This window comes from Monodon monoceros, unplaced genomic scaffold (genome assembly GCF_005190385.1).
Source record: "Monodon monoceros isolate NGI ecotype Baffin Bay Population unplaced genomic scaffold, NGI_Narwhal_1 Super_Scaffold_5, whole genome shotgun sequence".
NCBI lineage: Eukaryota > Metazoa > Chordata > Mammalia > Artiodactyla > Monodontidae > Monodon > Monodon monoceros.
This window is the reverse complement of record NW_021703782.1, coordinates 18,956,840-18,982,343: the sequence shown is the minus strand read 5'-3', so window position 1 is coordinate 18,982,343 and position 25,504 is coordinate 18,956,840. Positions and strand designations below refer to the sequence as shown.

Sequence of the window (25,504 nt, the reverse complement as noted above, 5' to 3'; positions counted from 1 at the left end):
TTTCACTAAGCATAATGTTTCAAGACTCACGCATGTAGAATGTATCAATACTTCATTATTTTTCATGGCTGATGCCCTTTATCAGGTTGAGAAAACGGCCTTCTCTTCCTGGTTTTTTGAGTGTTTTTATCTGTAAGGGGTGTTGGATTTCGACAAATTTTTTTGTGTGTCTATTGAGAAGATCACATGATTGTTTTCCCCTTAATTCTCATGATGTATTACATTAATTGATACTTGTATATAGAACCAGTTATACATTCCTGGGATAAATCCCACTTGGTCATGGTATCTAATCTTTTTTATAATATGTCAGATTGGGTTCAATAGAATTTTTGAAGATATTTGCATCTATATTAACACAGGATATTTGTCTATAGTTTTGTTGCCTTGTGATATTTTTGCCTGGTTTTGGTATTAGGATAATACTGACCTCAGATTAAGTTGGAAAGTACTCTCTTCTCTTTTATTTTTGAAAGAGTTTGTGAAGGATTGGTATTAAATATGTTTGGTAGAATTCACTAGTGAAGTCATCTGGTCCTGAGGTTTTCTTTATGGGATACGTTTTGATTGCTACTTCAATCTCTTTACTTGTTATAAGTCTTTTGAGATTTTCTACATCTTCTTGAGTCAGCTTTAGTACCTTGTGTTTTTCTAGGAATGTTTCCATTTTCTTTAGATTATCTAATTTTGGGGGCATACACTTGTTGATAGTATTCCCTTATACTTCTTTTATTTTCTGAAAGGTCAGAAGTAATGTTCCCACTTTACTTCTGACTTTAGTAATTTGAGGTTTCTTTCATTTTTTTCTTCGTCAGTTTAGCTAAAAGTTTTTCAATTGTAGGTGATCTTTTCAAAAAATCAACTTTTGGTTTTCTTGATTTTCTCTTGTTTTATTAATTCCACTCTAAACTTTATTATTTCCTTCCTTCTGCTTGTTCTGAGTTTAGTTTGCTCTTCTTTTCCTAGTTTCTCAAGATGGAAAGTTAGTTTATATATTGATTTGAGATTTTCATTCAATTATCCTTTCTGACCCCTTTTCTCTCTCCTCTCCTTCTGGGACTCCCGTTATATATATTTTAGTATTCTTCATGGTGTCCCAAGGGACTCTGAGGTTCTACTAATTTTTCTTCATTCTTTTTTCTTTCTTTTCTTCAGATTGGATAATGTTAATTGACCTATCTTCAAGTTCAGTGATTTTGCTTTCTGCCTGCTCAGTTCTGTTGTTAACCCCTTCTGGTGAATTCTTCATTTCAGTTATTGTACTCATCAACCTCTGAATTTTTGTTTGGTTCGTTTTTGTATTTTCCATTTCCTTATTTATATTTCCTACTTGGTGAGACATCATTCTCATAGCTTCATTTAGTTCTTTAGGCATGATTTCCTTTAGGTCTTCAAACATATTTAAAATAGCTGATTTATATCTTTGTCTGGTAAATCCAACATCTGGGTTTCCTCAGAGATAGTTTCTATTGATTGCTTTTTTCCTGTGTATTGGTCATACTCTTATGCTTCCTTGCAAGTCATACAGTATCACTTTTTTTTTAAACTGGACATTTCAAATAATACTATTGTCAGCTCTAGTTATCAAATTCTACTTCTTCTCCAGAATTTGTTATTGTTGTTTGTTGTAGTTGTTTGTTTGTTCCGTGAATTTTTCAAACTAATCCATAAGGTCTTTATTCTTAGTCATGTGTAGTTATTTGACGTCTCTACTTTATTAGCTTAGTAGCTAGCTAATGATTTTGCAGAGATTTCTTTAAACATCTGGAACCAGTGAATCTCCCACACTTTGCTGAAGAGCTCTGTGTGCAAGTGGGGTCACTTCTTCAACACTCAGCCAGGCAGTTGACAACACGTTATACTTGTGCAAAGCCTCAAGAATATTGGAAGAAATAATGTCAGAAAACCTCCCAAATTTGATGAAAAACATTTATCTATGCATCCAATGTCAGCCAGAGGTGAGAACTTATGTCCTTCTCTGGTCTTTCCTGAGCATATACATAGCCCTAAGCATGTTCACAGTTCTATGCATGTGCATGATGCTCTAGATTCTTAGCAATATGTCAGACCTTTTCAAAACCCCTATGGATATCTCATTTTCCAACTTCTCCTTTTAAGAGTTTTGGTTAGTCTATTATTTTGTCCAGCTGTTAAGCACTGCATAGGCAGCTATGCAGTTAAAATGCTTGCATGAAATAGTTTTTTATAAGTTCCCCTTGGGGAATAGACTTTTCCCTGGGAGACCTCTGAATCAAGCCTAATACTCCAGCTCCTTTCTCCTTCTTCCTTCTACTCTCCAGCTGCCTCAGGTGTTGAGTGGCTTCTAGGATGCACTGTGAATGCAGGCTGCCATTTTTCAAGGCTACTGAGGAGATGGAAATGGAGCATGGGCCTAGGGTGAGTTAAACTACCGCAAAGCTCATACTCCTTACCAAGATTCGGCTTTTTTTAAATTATTATTTTAAATAAATCCTCCTCAGATTGCCACAAACCTTGGTTAATTTATAGAGTTCTAAAAAAGTTGTTTCTGATGAATTTTGCTAGTTTTCTCATTTCTTTTATGAAGGAGAGAACCTTCAGAGATCCTTACTCTGCCATCGTTGCAAATGTCACTCCAGACACTCTTTAAGTGTTTAATAAAATTTAATCGATGAACTTATAGGAAGTGTATCCTTCGGGGAAATGCAATATGTTCTCGGCTCCCCCTGATTCTTCTGCACCTTTTTGGCTCCTCTACACTTTTCTCTTAGTGTCTCTGAGCATCTGTCCTTGGCCTTCTTTTCTTCCTTGGGTGGTCCCTTCACTTCCTGTGGCTCCAGGTAGTGAGACATTTATTCATAGTATTCCCTTATACTTCTTTTCTAGGTGTAACCTGCACTGTGATGGCTGTGTGCTTGCTCAGCCTGAACTTTCTCCTTATCACAGATTCTGTGGGTCTCTACATTCATCCTATCTTATGTTGATTCCTTACTCACAAACTTTGTTTTATATTCTTCACCTCAGCTAATGTCATTTTTGTCAGAAATTTGGTATTACCTTGAATAACTGATACAGGAAACTAGATAATCTTGAAGGTGACTTTAGAAAGTTACTGGTTTGTTTTTTTTTTTGCGGTACGCAGGCCTCTCACTGTTGTGGCCTCTCCCGTTGCAGAGCACAGGCTCCCGACACACAGGCTCAGCGGCCATGGCTCACGGGCCCAACCACTCCGCGGCACATGGGATTTTCCCGGACCGGGGCACGAACCTGTGTCCCCTGCATCGGCAGGCAGACTCTCAATCACTGCACCACCAGGGAAGCCCAGAAAGTTATTCTTGATGTAGATTTTCAATAAGTTGGTTTGGGAGTGTGTGTGTTTGTGTGTGTGTGTGTGTGTGTGTGTGTTTCATTTTGGGGACAGGGAAAATTAAAGTGGTGCTGGAGCCAAGAAGTCCAGCTTACAATTGTCCATCCTTCAGATCAAATGAGTGTCTTCATTAAAGTGGTGGCTGCAGGAATTACAGAAGAAGAGACAGGTGCAGGAAATATTACTACAGTGACCTCATGGGACATGGTGAGTGGCAGAAAAAGGAAGATGAAGAAAAGAGTAGCAATACCAGATGGTACTGAGGCTTTAAGTCATCAGGACTGAAAAACTGAGGGTCACATTGACAGCTGTAGGGATATAGTGGAGAATGATAGCATTGGGGGAAAGAAATGAGTTTGTTCTAAGTGTTGGAGAAGCCAAAAATTATCAAGTGAGCTGAATCAAACAGACTTCTACTTTCAACCAAGAGGAAGTAACAGGGGCCATATTTATATTTAACCTTCCCTGTGAAATAACAAAAGAACTGATTTAAGGTTCTGGATATCAGATAACGAAGGGAAATAAATGAGGTCAGCTCTATACTTGCCCCAGGTTACTGCCTTGTGAGAGTTTCCAGTATATAACACAGAAAGTGGAATCCCAGGCAGACCCAGATGAACTCCCTGAACTGAAGAGATAAAGCTGAGAGTCCAGAGAGACCCAGTAGACAGAGTACACAGGACAAAGTACAGAGCTAGAGAGGAGAGAGTGAGGGAGAGAGAGAGAGAGAGAGAGAGAGCGAGAGAGAGAGGGAGGGAGGGAGGGAGGGAGGGAGAGATTGAGAGCATGCACTAGCTGCATGGATCTACAGAGGATCTAGCTTGAGGATTCAGCAGATTACTGATCAGCACATGCATGTGAGGAAAACTACAAAATGTTAGCAAATCGAATCCAATATTATGTAAAAATTATATTGCATCTTGAGCAAGTGTAGTGTATCTCAGGAAAGTTGGTTTATATTGAAAAATCAATGTATTTTACCATATCAACAAATGAAAAAGATCATGTCAGTAGATACAGTAAACACATTTGACAAAATCATATATTCTTGATGAACACTTAGAAGGGAGCTTCTTCATCCTGATAAAGGGCATCTATGAAAATCCCACAGCTGACATCATAATTAGCGGCAAAAGACTCAATGCTTTCTCCCTAAGATCAGGAGCAAGACAAAGATGTTCGGTCTCAACACACTTATTTAACACTGTATTGGAAATCCAGACCAGGGAAGAAAAAGAAATAAAATACATCCGTGTTGGAAAGAAGGAAGCAAAATTATTCATAGACAAAATGAATATCTATGGAGAAAATTCAATGTAATCTACAAAGAAGCTATTAGAACTAATAAATGAATTTAGCAAGTTTGCAGGACGCTTGATCAATATATAAAATAAATTGCATTTCTTTATACTAGCAACAAATAATCAGAAATCAAAATTAAATAAGTAATGCCATTTGCTATAGCATCAAAACATAGGGACTTCCCTGGTGGTCCAGTGGTAAAAGAATCCGCCTTCCAGTGCAGGGGACACGGGTTCGATCTCTGGTCGGGGAACTAAGATCCCACATGCCCTGGGACAACTAAGCCTGCGAGCCCCAACTATTGAGCTTGTGCACCTCAATGAGAGAGGCTGCGTGCTCTGGAGCCCTTGCGCCACAACATGAGAGAAGCCCGCACACCGCAACTAGACAAGTCCAAGCATCACAACAAAGACACCATGTGCTGTAACAAAAAGACCCCACATGCCTCAAGGACTATCCCATGTGCTGCAACTAAGACCTGACACAGCCAAAAATAATTAAAAAATAAATAAGGAAAATAAATAAATATTAAAAAATACTTAGAAATAAATCTGACAAAAGATGTGCAAGACCTGTACACTGAAAACTATGAAATATTGATGAAAGAATTAACAAAGATCTAAATAAATAGAGAGAGAGACTGTGGTCATTCATTGCAGAACTCAGTATTTTAAAAATGTGATTGTTCTCAAAATTGATTGATAGTTTTAACATAGTCTTAATCAAAATCCCAGTAGGCTTCTTAATTCTTTTTGTAGAAATCGACAAGCTTATTCTAAAAGTCATAGGAAAATGCAAAAGAGTTAGAAGAGCCAAAACAACTTTGAAAAAAAAACAAACCTAGAAATATATATAACATTTCTAATATACATATAAAATATATTTACATATATATTTTTAACATGCACATAAAATATACTTTCATGTATAAAACATTTGTAACTATATTTCTGAATTTTCTGTTACTTTAATGTATACAATATTTTCAACAAGTTGCAAAAGCTAGCAACAAATGAAATTGGAATTTTAGATATCTATGTGTAAAAAAATCAACTTTGATTTATACTTTATACTATATACAAAATTTAACCCCAAATAGACCATAGAACTAAATGTAAAACCTAAAACTATAAAGCACCTAGAAGTAAACATGGGAGAAAAATTGCTGATCTTGGATAAGGCGAATAGTTCTTAAATACAACACAAAGCACAACAGGTAAAATTTAAAAATTGATAAATTGGACTTCATCAAAATTTAAAACTTCTGTTCCTTGAAATACATTGTCAAGAGAAGTAATAAAAGCTACAGACTGGGGGCAAACCAAACATCTGACAAAGGACTTATATCTAGAATATATAAAAATTCTTAAAACAGTATTGGGTTGGCCAAAAGGTTCATTTGTTTTTTTCTCTAAGATGGCTCTAGTAGCACTAAGATGTCTTTGACTTCATTTGAAACAATTTTGTTAGATTGTATGTGACAGCTGTCATATCGGCGTGCATTAAAAAAAAAAAACTTATCAAAATTGGTGAATTTTTGTGTAGCCATTTTAATATTGAAGATGGAAGGAAAAAAGCAACATTTTCGGCCTGTTATGCTTTATTATTTCAAGAAAGGTAAAAACACAACTGAAATGCAAAAAAAGATTTGTGCAGTGTATGGAGATGGTTCTGAGACTAATCAAACACGTCAAAAGTGGTTTGCAAAGTTTCGTGCTGGAGATTTCTTGCTGGATGATGCTCCACGGCCCGGTAGACCAGTTGAAGTTGATAGCAATCAAATAGAGATATTAATTGAGAACAATCAACGTTATAATTATGTGGGAGATAGCCGACATACTCAAAATATCTAAATCAAGTGTTGAAAATCATTTGCACAAGCTTGTTTAAGTTAATGACTTTGATGTTTGGGTTCCACATAAGTTAAGTGAAAAAAACCTTCTTGACTATATTTCCGTGTGCAATTCTCTACTTAAACGTAATGAAAAAGTTCCATTTGTACAACAAATTGGGATGGGCAATGAAAAGTGGATACTGTAAAACAATGTGAATGGAAGAGATCGTGGGGCAAGCGAAATGAACCACCACCAAACCACACCAAAGGCCGGTCTTCATCCAAAGAAGGTAATGTTGTGTATATGGTGGGATTGGAAGGGAGTCCTCTATTATGAGCTCCTTTGGCAAACCAAACGATTAATTCCAAGTGCTGCTCCCAATTAGACCAACTGAAAGCAGCACTCAATGAAAAGCGTCCAGAATAAGTCAACAGAAAATGCATAATCTTCTATCAGGATAACACAAGATGGCATGTTTCTTTGATGAGCAGGCAAAAACTGTTACAGCTTGGCTGGGAAGTTCTGATTCATCCTCTGTATTCATCACACATTGCACCTTCGGGTTTCCATTTATTTCGATCTTTACAAAATTCTCTTAATGGAAAAAAATTCAATTCCCTGGAAGACTGTGAAAGGCACCTGGAACAGTTCTTTGCTCAAAAAGATAAAATGTTTGGGGAAGATGGAATTATGGAGTTGCCTGAAAACTGGCAGAAGGTAGTGGAAAGAAAGGGTGAATACATTGTACAATAAAGTTCTTGGTGAAAATGAAAAATGTGTCTTTTATTTTTATTTAAAAACCGAAGACACTTTTTGGCCACCCCAATAATAAGAAAATAGCCCAATTTTTAAAAAAATTTTAAAAAATGGGCAAGGGATTTGAAAAGATACTTCAATAGAGAAGATACATATGTCAAATAAGCACATAACAGATACTTACATGCTCAACACCATTAATTATTAGGTAAATTCAAATAAAATAGCCATGAGGTACCATTTCACATCATAAGAAAGATTAAAATTAAAAAGATCATTTCAAGTATTGGGAGGATGTGGAGGACCTAGATCTCTCATATATTGCTTTGTAAATCATATAATAAAAAGCTAAACACACACCTAATATATGATCTAGTCATTCTCCTCCTAGGTATTTCTACAAGAGAAAGCATAGCATGAACATTCATAGCAGCTTTATTTAAAATAGCCCCAAACTTGAAACAAACCGAATGCCCATTAATGGGTGAACAGATATGTTTTGGCATATCCATACAATGAAATATTACTCAACAATAAATAGAAATGAAGTATTCATCCATGTGGCAACATGAATGCATCACAAAATTGTTATGCTGAGAAAAAGCCAGACAAAAAGACCACATATTGTATATTTCATTTCTATAAAATGTTAGAAAATGTAAATTAATCTAGAGTGACAGGAAGCAGATCAGTGGGGGAGGAGGGAGGAGTGCTAAGGATGGGGGGTAGGGGTTGCAAGCTGTACAAAGAAACTTCTGGGGGTGATTGACATGTTCATTATCTACAGTGTGGTGATGGTTTCACAGGTGTATACATAAGTCAAATCTTACCTAATTGTTCACTTTAAAAACGTGCAGTTTATTATATGTCAAGTCTATCTTGGTAACATTTAAAAAATATACAGATGAGCTGATCTGAGGGCACATGGCCCATATTCTAGGGACCATGGCTTTGGAGTCAGACAGGTGCTCCTTCCTAGTTCCCTGTGAACGGTGAATCAGGGACAGCCCAGAGTTAACTTGAGTTTTCTGATAATATGCGACAGGCAGGGTACTGCTGATACAATATTTTGACCACTGTCAGTTACTGAAAAGAAGAATGTTAAAAATCAGGGAAATTAAAATTGAGGATTATGCTTATTTATTGTTTTACTCACTTTCAGGTGATTCTACTCACTCCCAGTGTCTTGCTTTTCCTTCAGGGATGGAGCACTTTCTGTTAGTTCAGTCTGGCCCTCTGATTTTATTCCTGCAAGGAGAAAGGAAATGCCTCGTATGTTTAAGGTAAGTGTGCATACTGCCATTGGATCCCTTGTATGTTTTGTTTCATCCCTTTTTTGACTGTTCCTAGGGGTCAGGGCTCCTTGAGTTACTGAAGGTACCTGGAGGTTGAGATTTTAGAAGTGCTGTGAGATAGTTTCTCTCCTTCTCCCACTTGCCACAAGAAATCTAGCCCTTTATTCTTATTCAAAAATACTATAAATAGCTTTTTGCAGGTGTCACATCTTTCATTCTACAGTTAAATCTGAGACTTAAAATACAAATGTTCCTGAGGGTGTCCATTCACTCCACACTAAGGTAACAGGACAGATATAATTCATAGCTGAAAACAGGGGAAGCTTACAAAGCAGAATGGTACTGGGGTGGGGGGTGTGAAAGAAGAAGGAAAAAATAGTAACAGAGGAAGAGAGACCATATACTTCCGGATCAGACATAGAGGAAGGTCATCGATTCATGGACCTGCAGTAGCATGAATATGCAACTTCTAAAACTAGAGGTACTTTGTAAAATAAGTCTCCTCTGAGGCAACATTTTGAAGTCATAATTCAGATTCAAACCAAGAGTACAAAATGGAAAAATTGGGGAAAGATGTTGTTTTGCAAACTCTAAAATATAGACACTCTGCTCTTTAAAATTCATGTAAAAAATAAAAGTGATTCTGGAATGGATTAAATAAAGTGACAGAGAAAGCAAAGGACTGTTATGCCCTCGAGACCCATGTGGTTACAGTCAACCTAGGAATCTTGGTTTAACAAAGGCCAGACAGGAGTATTCTTAGTTCCTTAGTGCAAAGATAGACATCTATTTAGACTGTACCCAACCACCAAGAGACTACAAAGACCTGGCCATTTGGAACTGACTTACAGTGGGAATTTATAAAGTCATTGCTGCTAACTTCATGCTCACAAAAGAAAGTTTTATATATAAATTTAGAGTTCTGCTAGCTTAATCATATATCTTAAAATTTAAATCTGATTTGCCATTTACTAGTATAATGTAAGTTATAGGCATGTAGCAACCAGGAAAACAAGTGTTTTTGAATATTTCTAACTTAACAACAAAAAACTCCTTAACATTCTGTAATATCACAATTGATTATGATGATTGCCATTGCAGAACATATTGCCGTTTCAGAGGTAATCTAAAGATGCAAAGCTGTGTGTTAGAATTTAAAGAAATAGAAAGTCTCAGAGTGGAGGTCCTGGCATCAGACTGCCTGCATTCTACCCTGCTGTGCTCCTGTCCTCTCACTGATAAAATGGAGAGAATAGCAGCAACTACCCACTGAGGTTTCTGTGAGGATTTAATCAATTAACACTCATCAATTTCTTAGAGCAGTTTCTGGTACAGAGTCAGCATTCAATAAATGGTAGCTATTTTCATTTGATGAAGTACAAGATTTTAGGTAGTCAGAGAACACGGTGGTTTTATGAGGATCAAAATAGACGTGATTCTGACACTTTGCTTTTGGCCTGCTTCTGATACTCACGTCATCTATTTTACTACTAGGAAGAGGGTAACTGTATTACAAGTGTCATTTAACAATGGTGAGTTTTATGAAAAATGCTAGACAGGCTGGCATAAAGAATGTTTGCTTTCTTATAACCTAGATATTCCTTAAATCATTCTAGGTCACAGCTTCCCAGCTCTCAGCATCTAGTAATAGATATTCAATCCCAATCTTAGCAAATAGCGAGAATGAGAAGAGTGAGTGGGTGGGTGTGCTGAGTGAATTGCACAAAATATTGAGAAAAAGTAATTCCAGAGACCGCTCAGTCTATGTTCTGAAAGAGGCTTATGACAGCAAGTTACCCCTGATCAAAACCACCCAGACAGCTGCAACCATAGGTATGGATTTACAACATTTATCCCGCTAGGTTCCTACACTTCACCACAGCCCCAATGTTGAAATCTGAAAACCTTAACTTTATCCACAATTCATTTGTCAGCAAAACCTGAGTGAATGAGGCTTACCTGGGGGTGGAGGGTTGTCTTTCCACTTCTATCCCACAGCTACTCATCAGATTCTCTGCAAAAATATATTTGATTATATGATGGCTCCCCAGGCCCTGCCTGAAAGGGTGTTTCTTTAATCTACCTTTCAAGTCTTTTCAATCTACCTTTTCAAGTCTGAAAAATTATGAGTTCCCAAACACATCTGGCCCCAAACACATAAGGGGTGTGACCCTGTGTGTAACTGTGAACTACCTACCTTAAGGGCAGAGACTGTCTTTCAAATCCCAATGCCCAATACTCAATAAATAAGTGAAAATCAAGTGAATCAATGAATGAATTGCTAAGATCAATACTGAAAGTTTTATCAATAGACAAGAATACTTGCATTTCTTAAACAGCATTTCTTCTGCATTAGATGCTGGTGACAATAGAGCCACTTAGCTATTTCCTCCTGGGGGTCACGGAGCTAGCTACTAAACTTCATGTGTTAAATGCAGATAATTCCAGTTTTTCAGTTATGGAGAGGATTAAATGAGCTTATATATGTAAAGTCTGTGCTTTGTATTCAAAGTCTTCACTTAATATGCTATCTTTGCACTTTTTTAGTTCTCACTATGTTGTGACATACCTCCCCATGCTGTTTTAGCTCAGGCCAAGGTCACCAAATTATTTTATAAAATTTTTTCATTCATTAAACATCACTTATAGAAAATTTGACAGTTTATCATTACTTGAATATTATACTTTCTCCAAGTATTCATAAAGATTACTTTGCAAAATGATCTTTCTATTGAGAAAAGTAATGTTTTATTATGCTTATTTCTGTAATGTGAAAGAAAAATCATAGTGCCAATTATTTATTCTTATGTTTCTTTTCACTGTAGTATTGCTAAATATATATTTAATTTGACTTCGAAACTTTTTCAACATTGATAAACTTGTCCAGTTTATCTTATTAGCTTCACTTAATGTTTGCCCCCCAAAATACTTGATATTTCAATTTATGTGTCAAATATAGATCACAAAAGAATCGCTCTGGGAAGTGAAGAAGGGTTATTTGTTGTCCACGTTACCTTAGATGGTAAGGAGAGTGTTTACTGTTCTGGAATAACTTTAAACTCTAATAATAATAATATCAGGTTGTTCTCTTCTTTTCTGTAAAAGAAATTTTCCACATCTGGTTCGATGTGCTTTCAAGTCAAATGATGACTTTTCTACTTTCAGAGATCCATAATCTTCCAGAGCCCAAATATCTTTTAAAAAAAAATTTATTGGAGTATAGTTGATTTACAATGTTGTGTTAGTTTCAGGTGTACAGCAAAGTGATTCAGTTATACATACACATGTATTCATTCTTTTTCAGATTCTTTACCCATATAGGTTATTACAGAAGATTGAGTAGAGCTCTCAGTAGATCCTTCTTGGTTATCTATTTTATATATAGTAGTGTGTCCAAATATCTTCACAAGTGATTTTATCCAATAAGTGCGCTGTAAGAACTTAGTTTACCATCTTCAAGTTGGTTCATGAAAGGAAACACTTCTGCTTGAATCCCCCTCCCCCACTAGTACATTGACACCTCAAAGAGTAACAACATAAAGTGAATACTTCCCAGATAAGACTGCAGAGTTCTCTGTTTCTGTTTTTGTTTTGTTTGTTTTTGTTTGGATCTAATGGTTGTTTGAGGGAGAAATGGGGGAGTAGATGAAATGAAGAGGAGTCATTGTAATACAGATGTTCTCTTGAATGTCTTGCACTCTAATGATAAGTTAGTTAAAGGAGAACCTGCATTTGAAGGGCATTAGCTATTCTCCATTGAAGGCTTCCCATGCTGTGTGGGTGACTCAGTCCTGGTGAGGAGACCCATGAAAGGTCCACCAGGTGCCAGCATAAGAGCAGGGACTTGTCTCTTTTTGTTCAGCACTGTATCTTATGCACTTAAACAGTGCCTGGCACATAGTAGTCAATCAACAAATACTTGTGTAATAAAAGAATCAATTTAGTGCCAGAAAAAAAAGGACAGTTTTTTTCCCTAAAGAAGCAGTATATTGGGAATTCCCTGGTGGTCCAGTGGCTAGGACTCGGCACTTTCATTGCCGGGGCCCTGGGTTTGATCCCTGGTAGGATCTAGATCCTGCAAGCTGCTCGGCAAGGCCAAAAAAAGAAAAAAGAAAAAGAAAAAGCAGTATATTTCCACTTGTCAGACATTGAGGGTGTTCACCTTGCTGTCTGGAATCTCAGGACTGAGTTTAGTGCTTTATTATGCTAATTTTATGTTTAAGGTAATTATGTTATCTATGGAATAATTATTATTATTTTTTTAACTTATATAATTTTTGATCTCTTATGCTCTTCCTATCCCTTTTTGGTCCTTCTCAAACCTACCCTTTGAGTTTATGTCTGTGATTTTATTAGAACCTGATTTAAATCCATTGGAGTAATAATTGGAAAGAATTTTAAAATAGGAAAACATTCTTCTGCACAGCAAAGAAAACCATCAACAAAAGGAAAAGGCAACCTACCGAATGGGAAAAAAATATTTGCAAATCATAGCTGATAAGGGGTTAATATCCAAAATATATAAAAACTCATAAAACTCAATAGCACAAAAACTAAGCAATCTGATTAAAAGATGGACAGAGGATCTGAATAGATATTTTCCCAAAGAAGACATACAGACGGCCACACCAGATACATGAAAGTGCTCAAAATCACTAGGGGAATGCAAATCAAAGCCACAATAAGATATCACCTCATACCTGTTAGAATAGCTATTATTAAAAAGCCAAGAAATAATAAGTGTTGGTGAGGATGTGGAGAAAAGAGAACCCTTGTTTACTGTTGATGAGAATGTATATTGTTGCAGCCATATGGAAAACAGTATTGAAGTTCCTCAAAAATTAAAAATAGAGCTACCATATGATCCAGCAATTCCACTTCTGGATAGTTATTCAAATAAAACAAAAATACTAACTTGAAAAGATATCGCACCTCCATGTTCCTTGCAGCGTTATTTGTAATAGTCAAGATATGGAAACAACCTAAGTGTCTACCAATGGATGAATGGATAAAGATGTGAGATATATATACATACATACATTATATATGTATATATATATATATATATATATATATCATGGCTGAATATCATATTCAGCCATAAAAAAGAAAGAAATCTTCCCATTTACGACAACATGAATGGACCTCTAGGTTGTTACTCTAAGTGAAAGAAGTCAGAGAAAGACAAATACCATATGACCTCACTTGTATGTGGAATCTAAACAAACACGCTCATAGATGCAGAAAACAATCTGTGGCTGCCAGAGGTGGGGGTAATGGGCAAAATGGGTGAAGGGGTTTTAAAGGTATAAACTTCCAATCATAAAATAAATAAGTCCTTGTTATGTCATGTACAGCAACATGATCATAGTTAATAATACTATATTGTGTATTTGAAAGTTGCTAAGAGAGTAGATCTTAAAAATTTTTATTACAAGAAAAAATTGTAATTATCTACAATGTTGGATGTTAACTAGATTTATTGCGGTGACCATTTCTCAATACACACAAATATTGAATCATTATGTTGTACACCTGAAACTAATATAATGTTATATGTCAAATATACCTCAATAAAGAAAATTAAAAAATAAGAAAACATTGCTATTTGAAGGTGACTTGCTGTTTTATTTGTAGAGAAATTACTCAAGTTAATGACACTAAGAAGATTTATCAGATCATTTTTATTGGGAAAAATGTCTTAATTGCTTATGAGTAAAATTTGGAGAACAGTTGAAATAAGTAAACAGAAGTTATTTAGCATTTAAAAATGACTTACAAATATGCTTACTTGTGTAGAAATTATTTGCATTGGCTACATGAAGAAGATTCACCAGATTGAGCTTATCCCCCATGGCCAGATGGTTGTAGTGATCTCAGGACGAAGTCACCATGTGCAGCTGTTGCCCATGTCAGCTTTGGATGGACGAAAGACTGATATTCACAAGCTGGCAGAAACCAAAGGGTGCGAGACCATGATTTCTGGAACAGTGTGCCAAGGGGCCCATACATGCCTCTGTGTGGCTAGGAAAAGCCAAATCTTCTGTTACGAGCTGTTTCAGAGCAAGAAAATTTCTCACAGAAAATTTAAAGAGCTCCAAATCCCAACCAATGTCCAGTGGATGGGCATCTTCAGCAAATAGCTCTGTGTAGGATTCCAATCAGGATTCCTGAGATACCCCTTGAGGAGAGAAGGAATTCCATACAGGATGCTGCACTCCCATGACCCTACACTGTCATTTATTGCACATCAACCAGCGGACGCTCTCTGTGCAACTGAGATCTCTAGTACTGAGTATCTGTTATGTTTTAAGAGCGTTGGCATTTACACTGACAACAGGGACCTCAGATCTAGGCCAGTTGAACTGATGTGGCCAGCAAATCCAAGTTATTGCCGTAAGGCTACCTTACAATTTATTTCCTTGTCTCTCTGTACCTTTCCAACCTTGTTATTACAGTTCTATATCATATGACTAAATATTGTTAATGACGGTTTTATTTTTGAAAACTACATCACTGAAGAATTTTCCTAAGTTGTCTATGTCTTTTTAAGTAGAATAGCTCTAAAGAAGTTATATCTAAGCCATACATGTGAAATAACTTAGCCTTTAATTTATACTATATTCATAGGATAATTTACCTTGAATATATTCTTAATCCAGGTTGTTGCTTTTTGTAAGGTCCTAAGTAGATATCTTCATGGTCACTGAAAATCACATAAGCATTAATTAACCATAAGAAATATTTACTAAGTAGATTACATTTTGCCTTTTAGATTTAGCTTATGTAAAGTCTACATAGAATGTTCCTAAATAATTTTAGCCTATTTGATATTTCATTGATGCAGGCCATCATTTTATAAATTTAATACAGCATTTTTTATTCACTTAGAGAATAGTAATTGAGCACTTAATATGAACTTACTATGCTAAAAGTTAAGGGCACAATATTAAACATGGTGAAATAGTCTGTATCTTTATTGAGATTATAATCATGATATGAGATCAATAATTAAATTAAGCAAGTGCTGTGATAGGGGAATACAGTATTCTACAGGAGCATGTAGGAGGGACACAATCCAAACTGGTGAGTCTGGAAAGGCCAGCTAAAAAAATGAGAAGCGTTTTTTTCTTTCAGCACTTAAAAAATGTCATTCTATTTTCTTCTGGTATCCATTGTTTCCAGTGAGAAATCAACCATTTTTATTGTTGTTCCCTCTGTCTTTTCTATTTGGCAAACTTTAAGATTTTCTCATTATCTTTGGTTTTCAGCAATTTGACTGCGATGTGTTTACATGTGAGTTTCTTTGTATATATTCTGCTGAGGATTTTCAGGACTTTTTGGATCTGAAGATTGATATCTTTCATTTATTTTGGAAAATGTTTAGGCATTATATTTTCTAAAATTTTTTTAACCTATTTTCTCTTTTCTGGAGATCCAATTACATGTATATTAGACCTCTTGACTTTGTTCTACAAGTTGTTGAGGCTCTGTTTTTTAAAAATCTTTTTTTCCTTCTCTACTTCAGTTTAGATAATTTACATTGATTATATCTTCAGTTTCACTGATCTTTTATGCCTGGTTTGTCCAGGGATTTTTAAGCATTTCAGGTATTATATTCCTCTGTTCTATAATTTCAAGTATTTTTTTTGAAATTTCCATTTCTTTGCTAGATTTCTCCTCTCTGCCAATTTGTTTATATTTTTTCACAAAGTCTTAAACTATTTATACAATTATTTATAATTATTCCAACATATGGCCTCTATGGGTCTGCTTCTACTGATTTTTTTTTTGATTAAAGCTGTTATTTTCCTGCTTTTTTACAGGTCTTATTTTTTTTTTTAATCTTTGCTGAACATTATGAATGCTATGATACAGGGACTCTGGGTTATATTATGTATTTCTCTAGAGGGTGTTGTGTGTTTTGTTCTGACAAACAATTAACCTACTGATGAATTACTTTAGTTTTGCTGAGGCTTGGAATTAGACTTTGTTAGGGTGGGCCTATTTTGTCTTTTCTTCTAGTCCTCATGCCCAAAGAATGGCCTTTCTTGGTCTCACCTGAATGCCTAGGGTTTTCACCAATGTCTCTCTACTCTGGTTCAGAAATCTAATGTCTTTCCAGCACTGTACTACCTATGAAATTTCTGTTCACTCTCAATGCTCTGTGTGAGTCTTGTGGATTCTTGCTCTGTCTGTGTGCAGTTTTGGATTTGGCCAGGAAGTTCAAGGGAACAGCTGTGCAGATTTCTGGGACACCTTTCTTTGTGGCTTTCCTCTGTGTACTCTGTCTTGCAAATTCCAGACACATTAGAATCTGTTTCCTCTGTCTGGCAAAACTTCAACTGTCTGCTTGGGTTCCATTTTCCTGCATAGCAGTTTTGGAAATTTCCCTTAGGCAGAGAAACAGGGGAATGTGGGACCCACCTTATATATTTATCTTCTTTTACGAATGGCAGTCCTGTGCTTCCTACTAACTAATGCCTAAAAACAGTTATTTCATATGACTTGTCCATTTTTATAAGTATTGATGGTGGGAGGGTAATTCCAATGGCAGATGACTCTGTCATAACTGGAAAAGGCCATTGATACCGCATTTTGTGAGGAACTATAATAAGTTCACTGTTTCAGGCATGGAGTTCAAGATAAGAGTTCAAGAGATGGGACCGGAGAAGTTCTCATGAGCCAGATCACAGACGCACTGACATGGTTAGAGTTGCACTTCAGAAAAATCCCTAGGTTCTAGTGGTGAGGTAAACGATAAATGAGAGGTGAGACTGGAGCCCAAGAGACCAACTAGGAGGTCATTGTAGAAATTGTGGATTAAAATTATGTATGGTAGAGACAGTTGGGATGGAGAGGAGACAAGTTGAGGGATATTGAGGAGATATAATTGAAAAAACTTTGCTTTACAAAGCTTTGATTAGAAGTGGAAGCTCAGGGACCAGAGAATCAGGATTTCCTAGTTGAGAAAATGAGTGATGCCACTGATATTACTGAGATAATAAAACACAAGGTGGGACAGATTCGGATGGACAGAGGAGGAAGGGATATGATAACTTAATATTTTTTCTTTTTTGTTGAGTTGTTGAAGTATTTGAAATAAAATCCCAAATATTATTTTCATTCCACTTCTACACACCTTAACATACATCTCTAAAAATATGGTCATTTTCTCATAAAACCACATTGCTATTATCACCTCTGAAGAAATTACCAATGATTCTTTTTTACCATCCAGTAGTCCATATTCAAATATTGCTGATTATCATAAAGACATCTCTTTTGACAGTGTATTTCTTGGAATCAGAATCCAAAAATGGTCCACACATGGCATGTTATGGTTATCTCTTAAATATCTTTTAATCCTGAGTGGTTTTCCACACCATAGATTTGCTCTACTGTAGGATGTTCTACAATCTGGATCTGTCTGTTTCCTCGTGGTGCTTTCTAACTTCTTCCTCTACATCCTGAATTTCCTACAACTGAAAATGAGCATTAATGGCTTCTAATAAGAGTAATTTCTTACTAGTTTTGTATGTCACGCTGAACGCATCAGAGCACACAATGTCTGGCCATCCCATTTGTGGTAAAGCTAAAATCAATGACTAGTTTCTGGCATTATCAACCTGGTTCCTTGGACACGCTGAGTTTGTACTTCCAGTGCGAGAGTAAACAGAGTGAGAGCGAATAGGACATAGGCCAGAGGACCAAGAAACATAAATATTAGAGAGATGGTCAGAGAGCAAGAAGCCCACAAAGGAAACTGAGAGGGAGAATTGTAGGAGGCAAGTATTGCTGAGCTTTCAAGTAAGACAAAGACTGAAACGTGTCTGTTGGTTTTAGGAATAATGGACGGTTAATGGCTTGTAGTGAGAGCAGGTTTAATGGATGGGTTAAGACACAAGTCAGATTGCCATGGACTGGGTGTCAGTAGGGCTGGGAAGTGGAGGATGTGAAATGTAAATGACACTTTCAAGAGTTGACCACAGAAAAAAGGGAAGAGATGGCACAACATGACTGTAGGAAGTGTTGTTAATTATATGGCTGTTGCTTTAATGGGGAGACATATTCATGTTGAGGTGAGTATTCAGGAGCCATAAGATGTTGTTATTAATAAAGTGGAAAGTTCCAAAAATGTTGCTGGCTGGAAGTTCTTTCTGCTTTGCTCATTAATTTCACTCCCCAGATATACTTTTCTAATCTTACACTATATTCTTTTTGGGAGTTGACCTGGTTTAGGAACCACAAATTTTGAAATGTTATGAAATTTCTTAATAAAGCTGCTGTTAGATGTAGGTGTTAGAAAGATTGTTGTCAGACTTTACACACGTGTTGTTATAATTTGACCCATGCACATCATTTATGTGCCATTTTAATTTATGTTAACCCTGTGTATCAAAAAAAAGATTTTTAGGCAGCTATTATATGATAATTATAATATTATTATGGGATTCTCTTTGGATTCCACTCTGAAGGTATTTTTTATAATGTATTTGGGCTTAGCATATATAATTAATCATGAATACCATATGATTCCATTTACTTATTTAACATCTTTATTGGAGTAAAATTGCTTTACAATGGTGTGTTAGTTTCTGCTTTATAACAAAGTGAATCAACTTTACATATACATATATCCCCATATCTCCTCTCTCTTGCGTCTCCCTTCCACCCTCCCTATCCCACCCCTTTAGGAGGTCACAAAGCACTGAGCTGATCTCCCTGTGCTATGTGGTTGCTTCCCACTAGCTATCTATTTTACATTTGGTAGTATATATATTTCCAGGCCACTCTCACTTCGTCCCAGCTTATCCTTCCCCCTCCCCATGTCCTCAAGTCAAGTCTCTACCTCTGCGTCTTTATTCCTGTCCTGCCCCTAGGTTCTTCAGAACCATTTTTTTTTCTTTTTTAGATTCCATATGACAGATCTAAGTCTATCCACCTCAATACAAATAACTCAATGTCGTTTCTTTTTATGGCTGAGTAATATTCCATTGTATATATGTGACACATCTTCTTTATCCATTCATCTGTCGATGGACACTTAGGTTGCTTCCATGTCCTGGCCATTGTAAATAGAGCTGCAATGAACATTGTGGTACATGACTTTTTGAATTATGGTTTTCTCGGGGTATATGCCCAGTAGTGGGATTGCTGGGCCGTAAGGTAGTTCTAGTTTTAGTTTCTTAAGGAACCTCCATACAGTTCTCCATAGTGGCTGTACCAATTCACATTCCCACCAGCAGTGCAAGAGTGTTTCCTTTTCTCCAGCATTTATTGTTTCTAGATTTTTTGATGATGGCCATTCTGACTGGTGTGAGATGATATCTCATTGTAGTTTTGATTTGCATTTCTCTAATGATTAGTGATGTTGAGTATCCTTTCATGTGTTTGTTGGCAATTTGTATATATTCTTTGGAGAAATGCCTATTTAGGGCTTCTACCCATTTTTGGATTGGGCTGTTTCTTGTTTTTTTTTTTTCGTTATTGAGCTGCATGGGCTGCTTATAAATTTTGGAGATTAATCTTTTGTAAGTTGCTTCATTTGTAAATATTTTCTCCCATTCTGAGTGTTGTCTTTTAGTCTTGTTTATGTTTCCTTTGCTGTGCAAAAGCTTTTAAGTTTCATTAGGTCCCATTTGTTTATTTTTGTCTTTATTTCCATGTCTCTAGTAGGTGGGTAAAAAAGGATCTTGCTGTGATTTATGTCATAGAGTGTTCTGCCTATGTTTTCCTCTAAGAGTTTTATAGTGTCTGGCCTTACATTTAGGTCCTTTAATCCATTTTGAGTTTATTTTGTGTATGATGTTAGGGAGTGTTCTAATTTCATTCTTTTACATGTAGCTGTCCAGTTTTCCCATCACCACTTATTGAAGAGGCCATCTTTTCTCCATTGTATATTCTTGCCTCCTTTATCAAAAATAAGGTGACCAGAGCTTCCCTGGTGGCACAGTCGTTGTGGGTCCGCCTGCCAATGCAGGGGACATGGGTTCATGCCCCAGTCCAGGAGGATCCCACATGCTGCAGAGCGGCTGGCCCGTGAACCATGGCTGCTGATCCTGTGTGTCCAGAGCCTGTGCTCTGCAACGGGAGAAGCCACAGCAGTGAGAGGCCCGCATAACCCCTACCCCCACACAAAAAAATAAGGTGCCCATATGTGCGTGGGTTTATCTCTGGGCTTTCTACCCTGTTCCATTGATCTATCTTTCTGATTTTGTGCCGGTACCATACTGTCCTGATTACTGTAGGCTTGTAGTATAGTCTGAAGTCAGGGAGCCTGATTCCTCCAGCTCTGTTTTTCTTTCTCAAGATTGCTTTAGCTATTTGGGGTCTTTTGTGTTTCCATACAAAGTGTGAAATTTTTTGTTCTAGTTCTGTGAAAAATGCCATTGGTAGTTTAGTAGGGATTGCATTGAATCTGTAGATTGCTTTGGGTAGTATTGTTATTTTCACAATGTTGATTCTTCCAATCCAAGAACATGGTAATTCTCTCCATCTGTTTGTATCATCTTTAATTTCTTTCATCAGTGTCTTATAGTTTTCTGCATACAGGTCTTTTGTCTCCTTAGGTAGGTTTATTCCTAGGTATTTTGTTCTTTTTGTTGCAATGGTAAATGGGAGTGTTTCCTTAATTTCTTTTTCAGATTTTTCATCATTAGTGTATAGGAATGCAAGAGATTTCTGTGCATTAATTTTGTATCCTGCTACTTTACCAAATTCATTGATTAGCTCTAGTAGTTTTCTGGTAGCATCTTTAAGATTCTCTATGTATAGTATCATGTCATCTGCAAACAGGGACAGCTTTACTTCTTCTTTTCTGATTTGGATTCCTTTTATTTCTTTTTCCTCTCTGATTGCTGTGGCTAAAACTTCCAAAAGTATGTTGAACAATAGTGGTGAGAGTGGACAACCTTGTTTTGTTCCTGATCTTAGAGGAAATTGATTCCTTTCATGTAACATTTTTGAAATGACAAAATTTTTGTAATGGAGTACAGAATATACTGATTCCCAGGGATTAAGGAAGGAGGGGAGGATGGAATGAAGGTGAGTGAGATTATAAAAAGGCACAATGAGGGATCCTTGGAGTTATTTTGTATCTTGACTTTGGCTGTAGACACCTGAACCTACACAGATGATATAATTGTATATACCTTCACACACACAAACAGATGCACACAGACATCCACACACATGAGTGCTAGTAAAACTGGGGAAATCTGCTTGAGATGGATAGGTCATCTCTATCAATGTCAGTATGCTAGATTTGCAAAATGTTACATTGGGGAAAACTGAGCAGAGCATGCAAGAGATCTTTCTGTGTTATTCTTACAACTGCATGTGAATCTATAATTATCCTAATAAAAATTCCAATTAAAAAATGAATCATGAAGTCCATGCTTGCTGTCACCTGCTCCACTTTTCCCAGGTTTCAATGCCCCATATCTCTCAGTGTACAGTGAAAATGCAGTGGATATCATTGATGTGAACTCCATGGAATGGATCCAAACCATCCCCCTCAAGAAGGTGATTTGACATTGAGATCATGTGACTGATGAATTACTGACTGAAAATGGAAACTCAATTGTGCCTTTGCTGTACTTACTAATGTGCACTTGGTGATTTGAAGGCTTAGCTAAGAGTGAAAATAACCACCAAAACCCAAATTGGTTAATTTTTTTACTAGTACAAGAGCTATTTTTTGATATTTAGTTGCACTATATAAGGTAGGATTGTCATGATATAAATAAATGTACTATTTATTTATATAGATAATATAATATGAATATTTATAGCATACATTATAGATGTTACTTCTCACATTCAGTTTAGTTACTTGTGTTTATTACTAATTTTCACTTAGTATAATTTTGCACACTGTGAAGGAAAATTTTACTGGCAAAAAAAAAAAAAAAAAGGAAAAGTATATAGCCAAAGCTGTGTTTTAGGATTCTCAATTAGATTCTCACAGATTCATAATAAAATAAAGATTTCGTATCTTTACTACAAATAATCTAAAATTTACATAAAATTTATAAGTAAAAACCTCTATTTTGTTAAAAGACCACGGAAGATTTAAGAATGATTAAATTCTGGCATATGTGGAGTATACATAGCAGGAGCCATCAAAAAGGAGTTTATACAGGAAAGGATGAAGGAAGTATTTACAATTATATGTGAGATTTTGCCTCACTTTAAACAATATAAGCAATGGGAAAAGATTTTGTAAGGACGGTCCCACTACATAAAATATTAAAATACACTTTTCTAGCATTCTAAACGTGAACAAGTCACATTTACTGTTTGATAAAATGAATTCACAAGGCAGATGAATCTTCTCAGGATAATTTTTTAGTTACTAATAACGTTTTAAAAGTTAATATAAAAATGAAATATATTGCTATTTAAGTTAGTGTTCAGATTTCTTTAATCTATGATATTCATGTTTCTGAAATTTTATCAATATGAGTTTGTAACACCATTTATTTTCTTTAATTGATGTTTTTGGGGTCTTTTTTTTTGAGACTACATTATTCTGAGGGGGAAGTTTAAGTAGAATATATTTATTCTTAATTCTTTATATGTAAGAAAATAATCTTATAACTTAATTTTAAAAAAGTATTCATTGAAATGGTAATCTTGTTTTTTTTTATTATTTTAGGGTCAACGCTTGAATAGTGAAGGATTCCTAAATATTTTGCTTTTAGAGACAATTAGATTAATATATTTCAAAAATAAGAAGACAAGTAAGAAATGACTTCTTCTTAGTAGAAGTACTTCTAAGAGATCATGTCTCTAACTGACTGTCCAAGGTCACAGAGCTAGTGAGGGTCTGACATGGACACCTGTGCCCTTTACACACAGTCCTGGGATGCTCTCCTGGCAAAGTGGCTCTCCTTCATCCTCGCATAGCAGTAGAGATAAAAGCATTTACTTGTGCCACACTCCAGGTATTTTTAAGCAGGACTGATGGGTGGACATAAGCACCTGGAAACACTAATCTACCATTTGAATGCTCACTGTGAAAATTCATTCACTTCCCAGCAGGCTGTGCGTCCAGATGTGCTCCAAGCTGCAGTGCACACGGGGGAAGCAGATGCGGCCCACCCCACCGCCCTGCTCCAACTTCTCCCGCTTGCATTTTAGACTCTAGCAGATTTGGAATGTGAGAAAAGCCACAGGGATTCATTTATCTTTCTTTCTTATTTTATTCATACCATGGAATACTTAATGTAGCAGAGAATTAGTTTGCTAGGGCTGCTAAAAAGTGCCACAGGGCTGGACAGCTTAAACCACAGAAATGTACTGTCTCACAGTCCTAGAGGCCAGAAGTCCGAGATCAGGTTGTCAGCAGGGTTGGTGCCTTTTGAGGGCTGTGAGAGAATTCCTTTTCCCAGACTCTCTCCTAACTTCTGGTGACTTGCTGGCAATCTGTGTGTTCCTTGGCTTTTACATACATCACCCCTGATGTCGGCTTTCATCTTCATGTGGCATATTCACTGTGCATGTCTGTGTATGAATTTCCTCTTTTTATAAGGACACAATCAGATTAGCCCCCCACCCCAATGATTTCATCTTAACTTGATCATCTGCGAAGATCTTAATTCCAAATAAGTTCACATTCACATGCTCTGGGGGGATTAGTATGACATATTTTGGGGGGACACAATTTAACCTATAAGAAGCTCTCTTATTTTCTTTTTGTAGTCTAATACAGTTTTGAGTGTTTCTGGGTGACATTTTGTTGACTTCTAGATATTAAGAACTTAAACAGAGTAAGTCTTGAGTCTAAAGAAGGTGTATCTTTCCCCAAGATCAGAAGAGGCAGCAAGTAGAGAATGACTCTTACCTCCAGGAGAGAAGAAGAAGAGAATGACTCTTACCTCAGCACCTCTTCCTCCAGCAGTGGACCTCAGAAATGCTTTGCTCAGTTACAATTATTGTAATTGTTTTCATTTACAGAATGACTGGCCCTTTATGCTTGCCCCTGAAGCATAACAGACAGTTTTGATACCCTTTAGCCACAAAAATCTGATAGGAAGAAAACAGCATAGAAATGTGAGGGCAAATCAAAGTGGAAAGACACCAACATGATTGCCCTCTCCTTCCAGTGAAATGATGTCATTTTATAGATAAGAGTCGCAATAATTTCATTTTTAAGTGTTGCTTACATTGAACATTAAATTCTGTTCATTAATACTCTGTTTTAATTCTTGAGAAATTTGCCATATTCATCCATTTTTAACTTTAAAAAATCAGAGCAGGGGGCTTCCCTGGTGGCGCAGTGGTTGAGAGTTCGCCTGTCAATGCAGGGGACACGGGTTCGTGCCCCGGTCCAGGAGGATCCCATATGCAGCGGAGCGGCTGGGCCCGTGAGCCATGGCCGCTGAGCCTGCGCACCCGGAGCCTATGCTCCGCAACGGGAGAGGCCACAACAGTGAGAGGACCGCGTACCACAAAAAAAAAAAAAAAAAAAAAAAAAAAAATCAGAGCAGTATGATATTTGTGCAGTTAATTAACAGTTGTGAAATTAACATGAGAAATTGGATGGGAGGCCTCTTAACAGTTTAAAGAATGACATTGGTTTTTTTTGTTTTAAAATACATATAGATGGAGATGAGCTGGTATTTCCCAAAACATCAGATAATCAACAGAAGAAAATGGTCCGACACTGCAGCAGCAAGCATCATTATTCCTTCTGGGTTCCCAGAGGGAAAGGGATGCTACTGAAGGGGCTATGATGACCACCCTCTCACGTGTGGTCCAGAGGGACCACTTGAGGACCATGTGATATTTGATGTAATTTGGAAGAAAAAGAAATAAATCTGTGAAACTCAGGTGGAGACATCTGTTTGCAGCAGTGTTATGTTTATTTTTCTGTGCAACTTTAAAGAAAACATTTATGTAGTGAGTATGAATGGAAGTGTAATACGTGGATATATTTCTCTGTGAATGTGGAATAATTGAAA

The 25,504-nt window shown here is 36.5% G+C and overlaps 1 protein-coding gene across 1 annotated transcript in view; it reads left to right on the top strand.

Moving 5' to 3' along the window:
- The window catches only part of LOC114884419 (serine/threonine-protein kinase MRCK alpha-like), a 49,403-nt gene extending 24,127 nt beyond the window's left edge, over window positions 1-25,276 (top strand). The window contains 7 exon segments of the mRNA XM_029203436.1: window positions 8,441-8,522; window positions 10,151-10,367; window positions 11,494-11,556; window positions 14,334-14,930; window positions 21,964-22,061; window positions 23,197-23,281; window positions 25,146-25,276. Of these exon segments, the coding sequence (XP_029059269.1) occupies window positions 8,441-8,522; window positions 10,151-10,367; window positions 11,494-11,556; window positions 14,334-14,930; window positions 21,964-22,061; window positions 23,197-23,281; window positions 25,146-25,276 (1,273 nt within the window).
- Window positions 25,277-25,504: the final 228 nt, after the last annotated feature.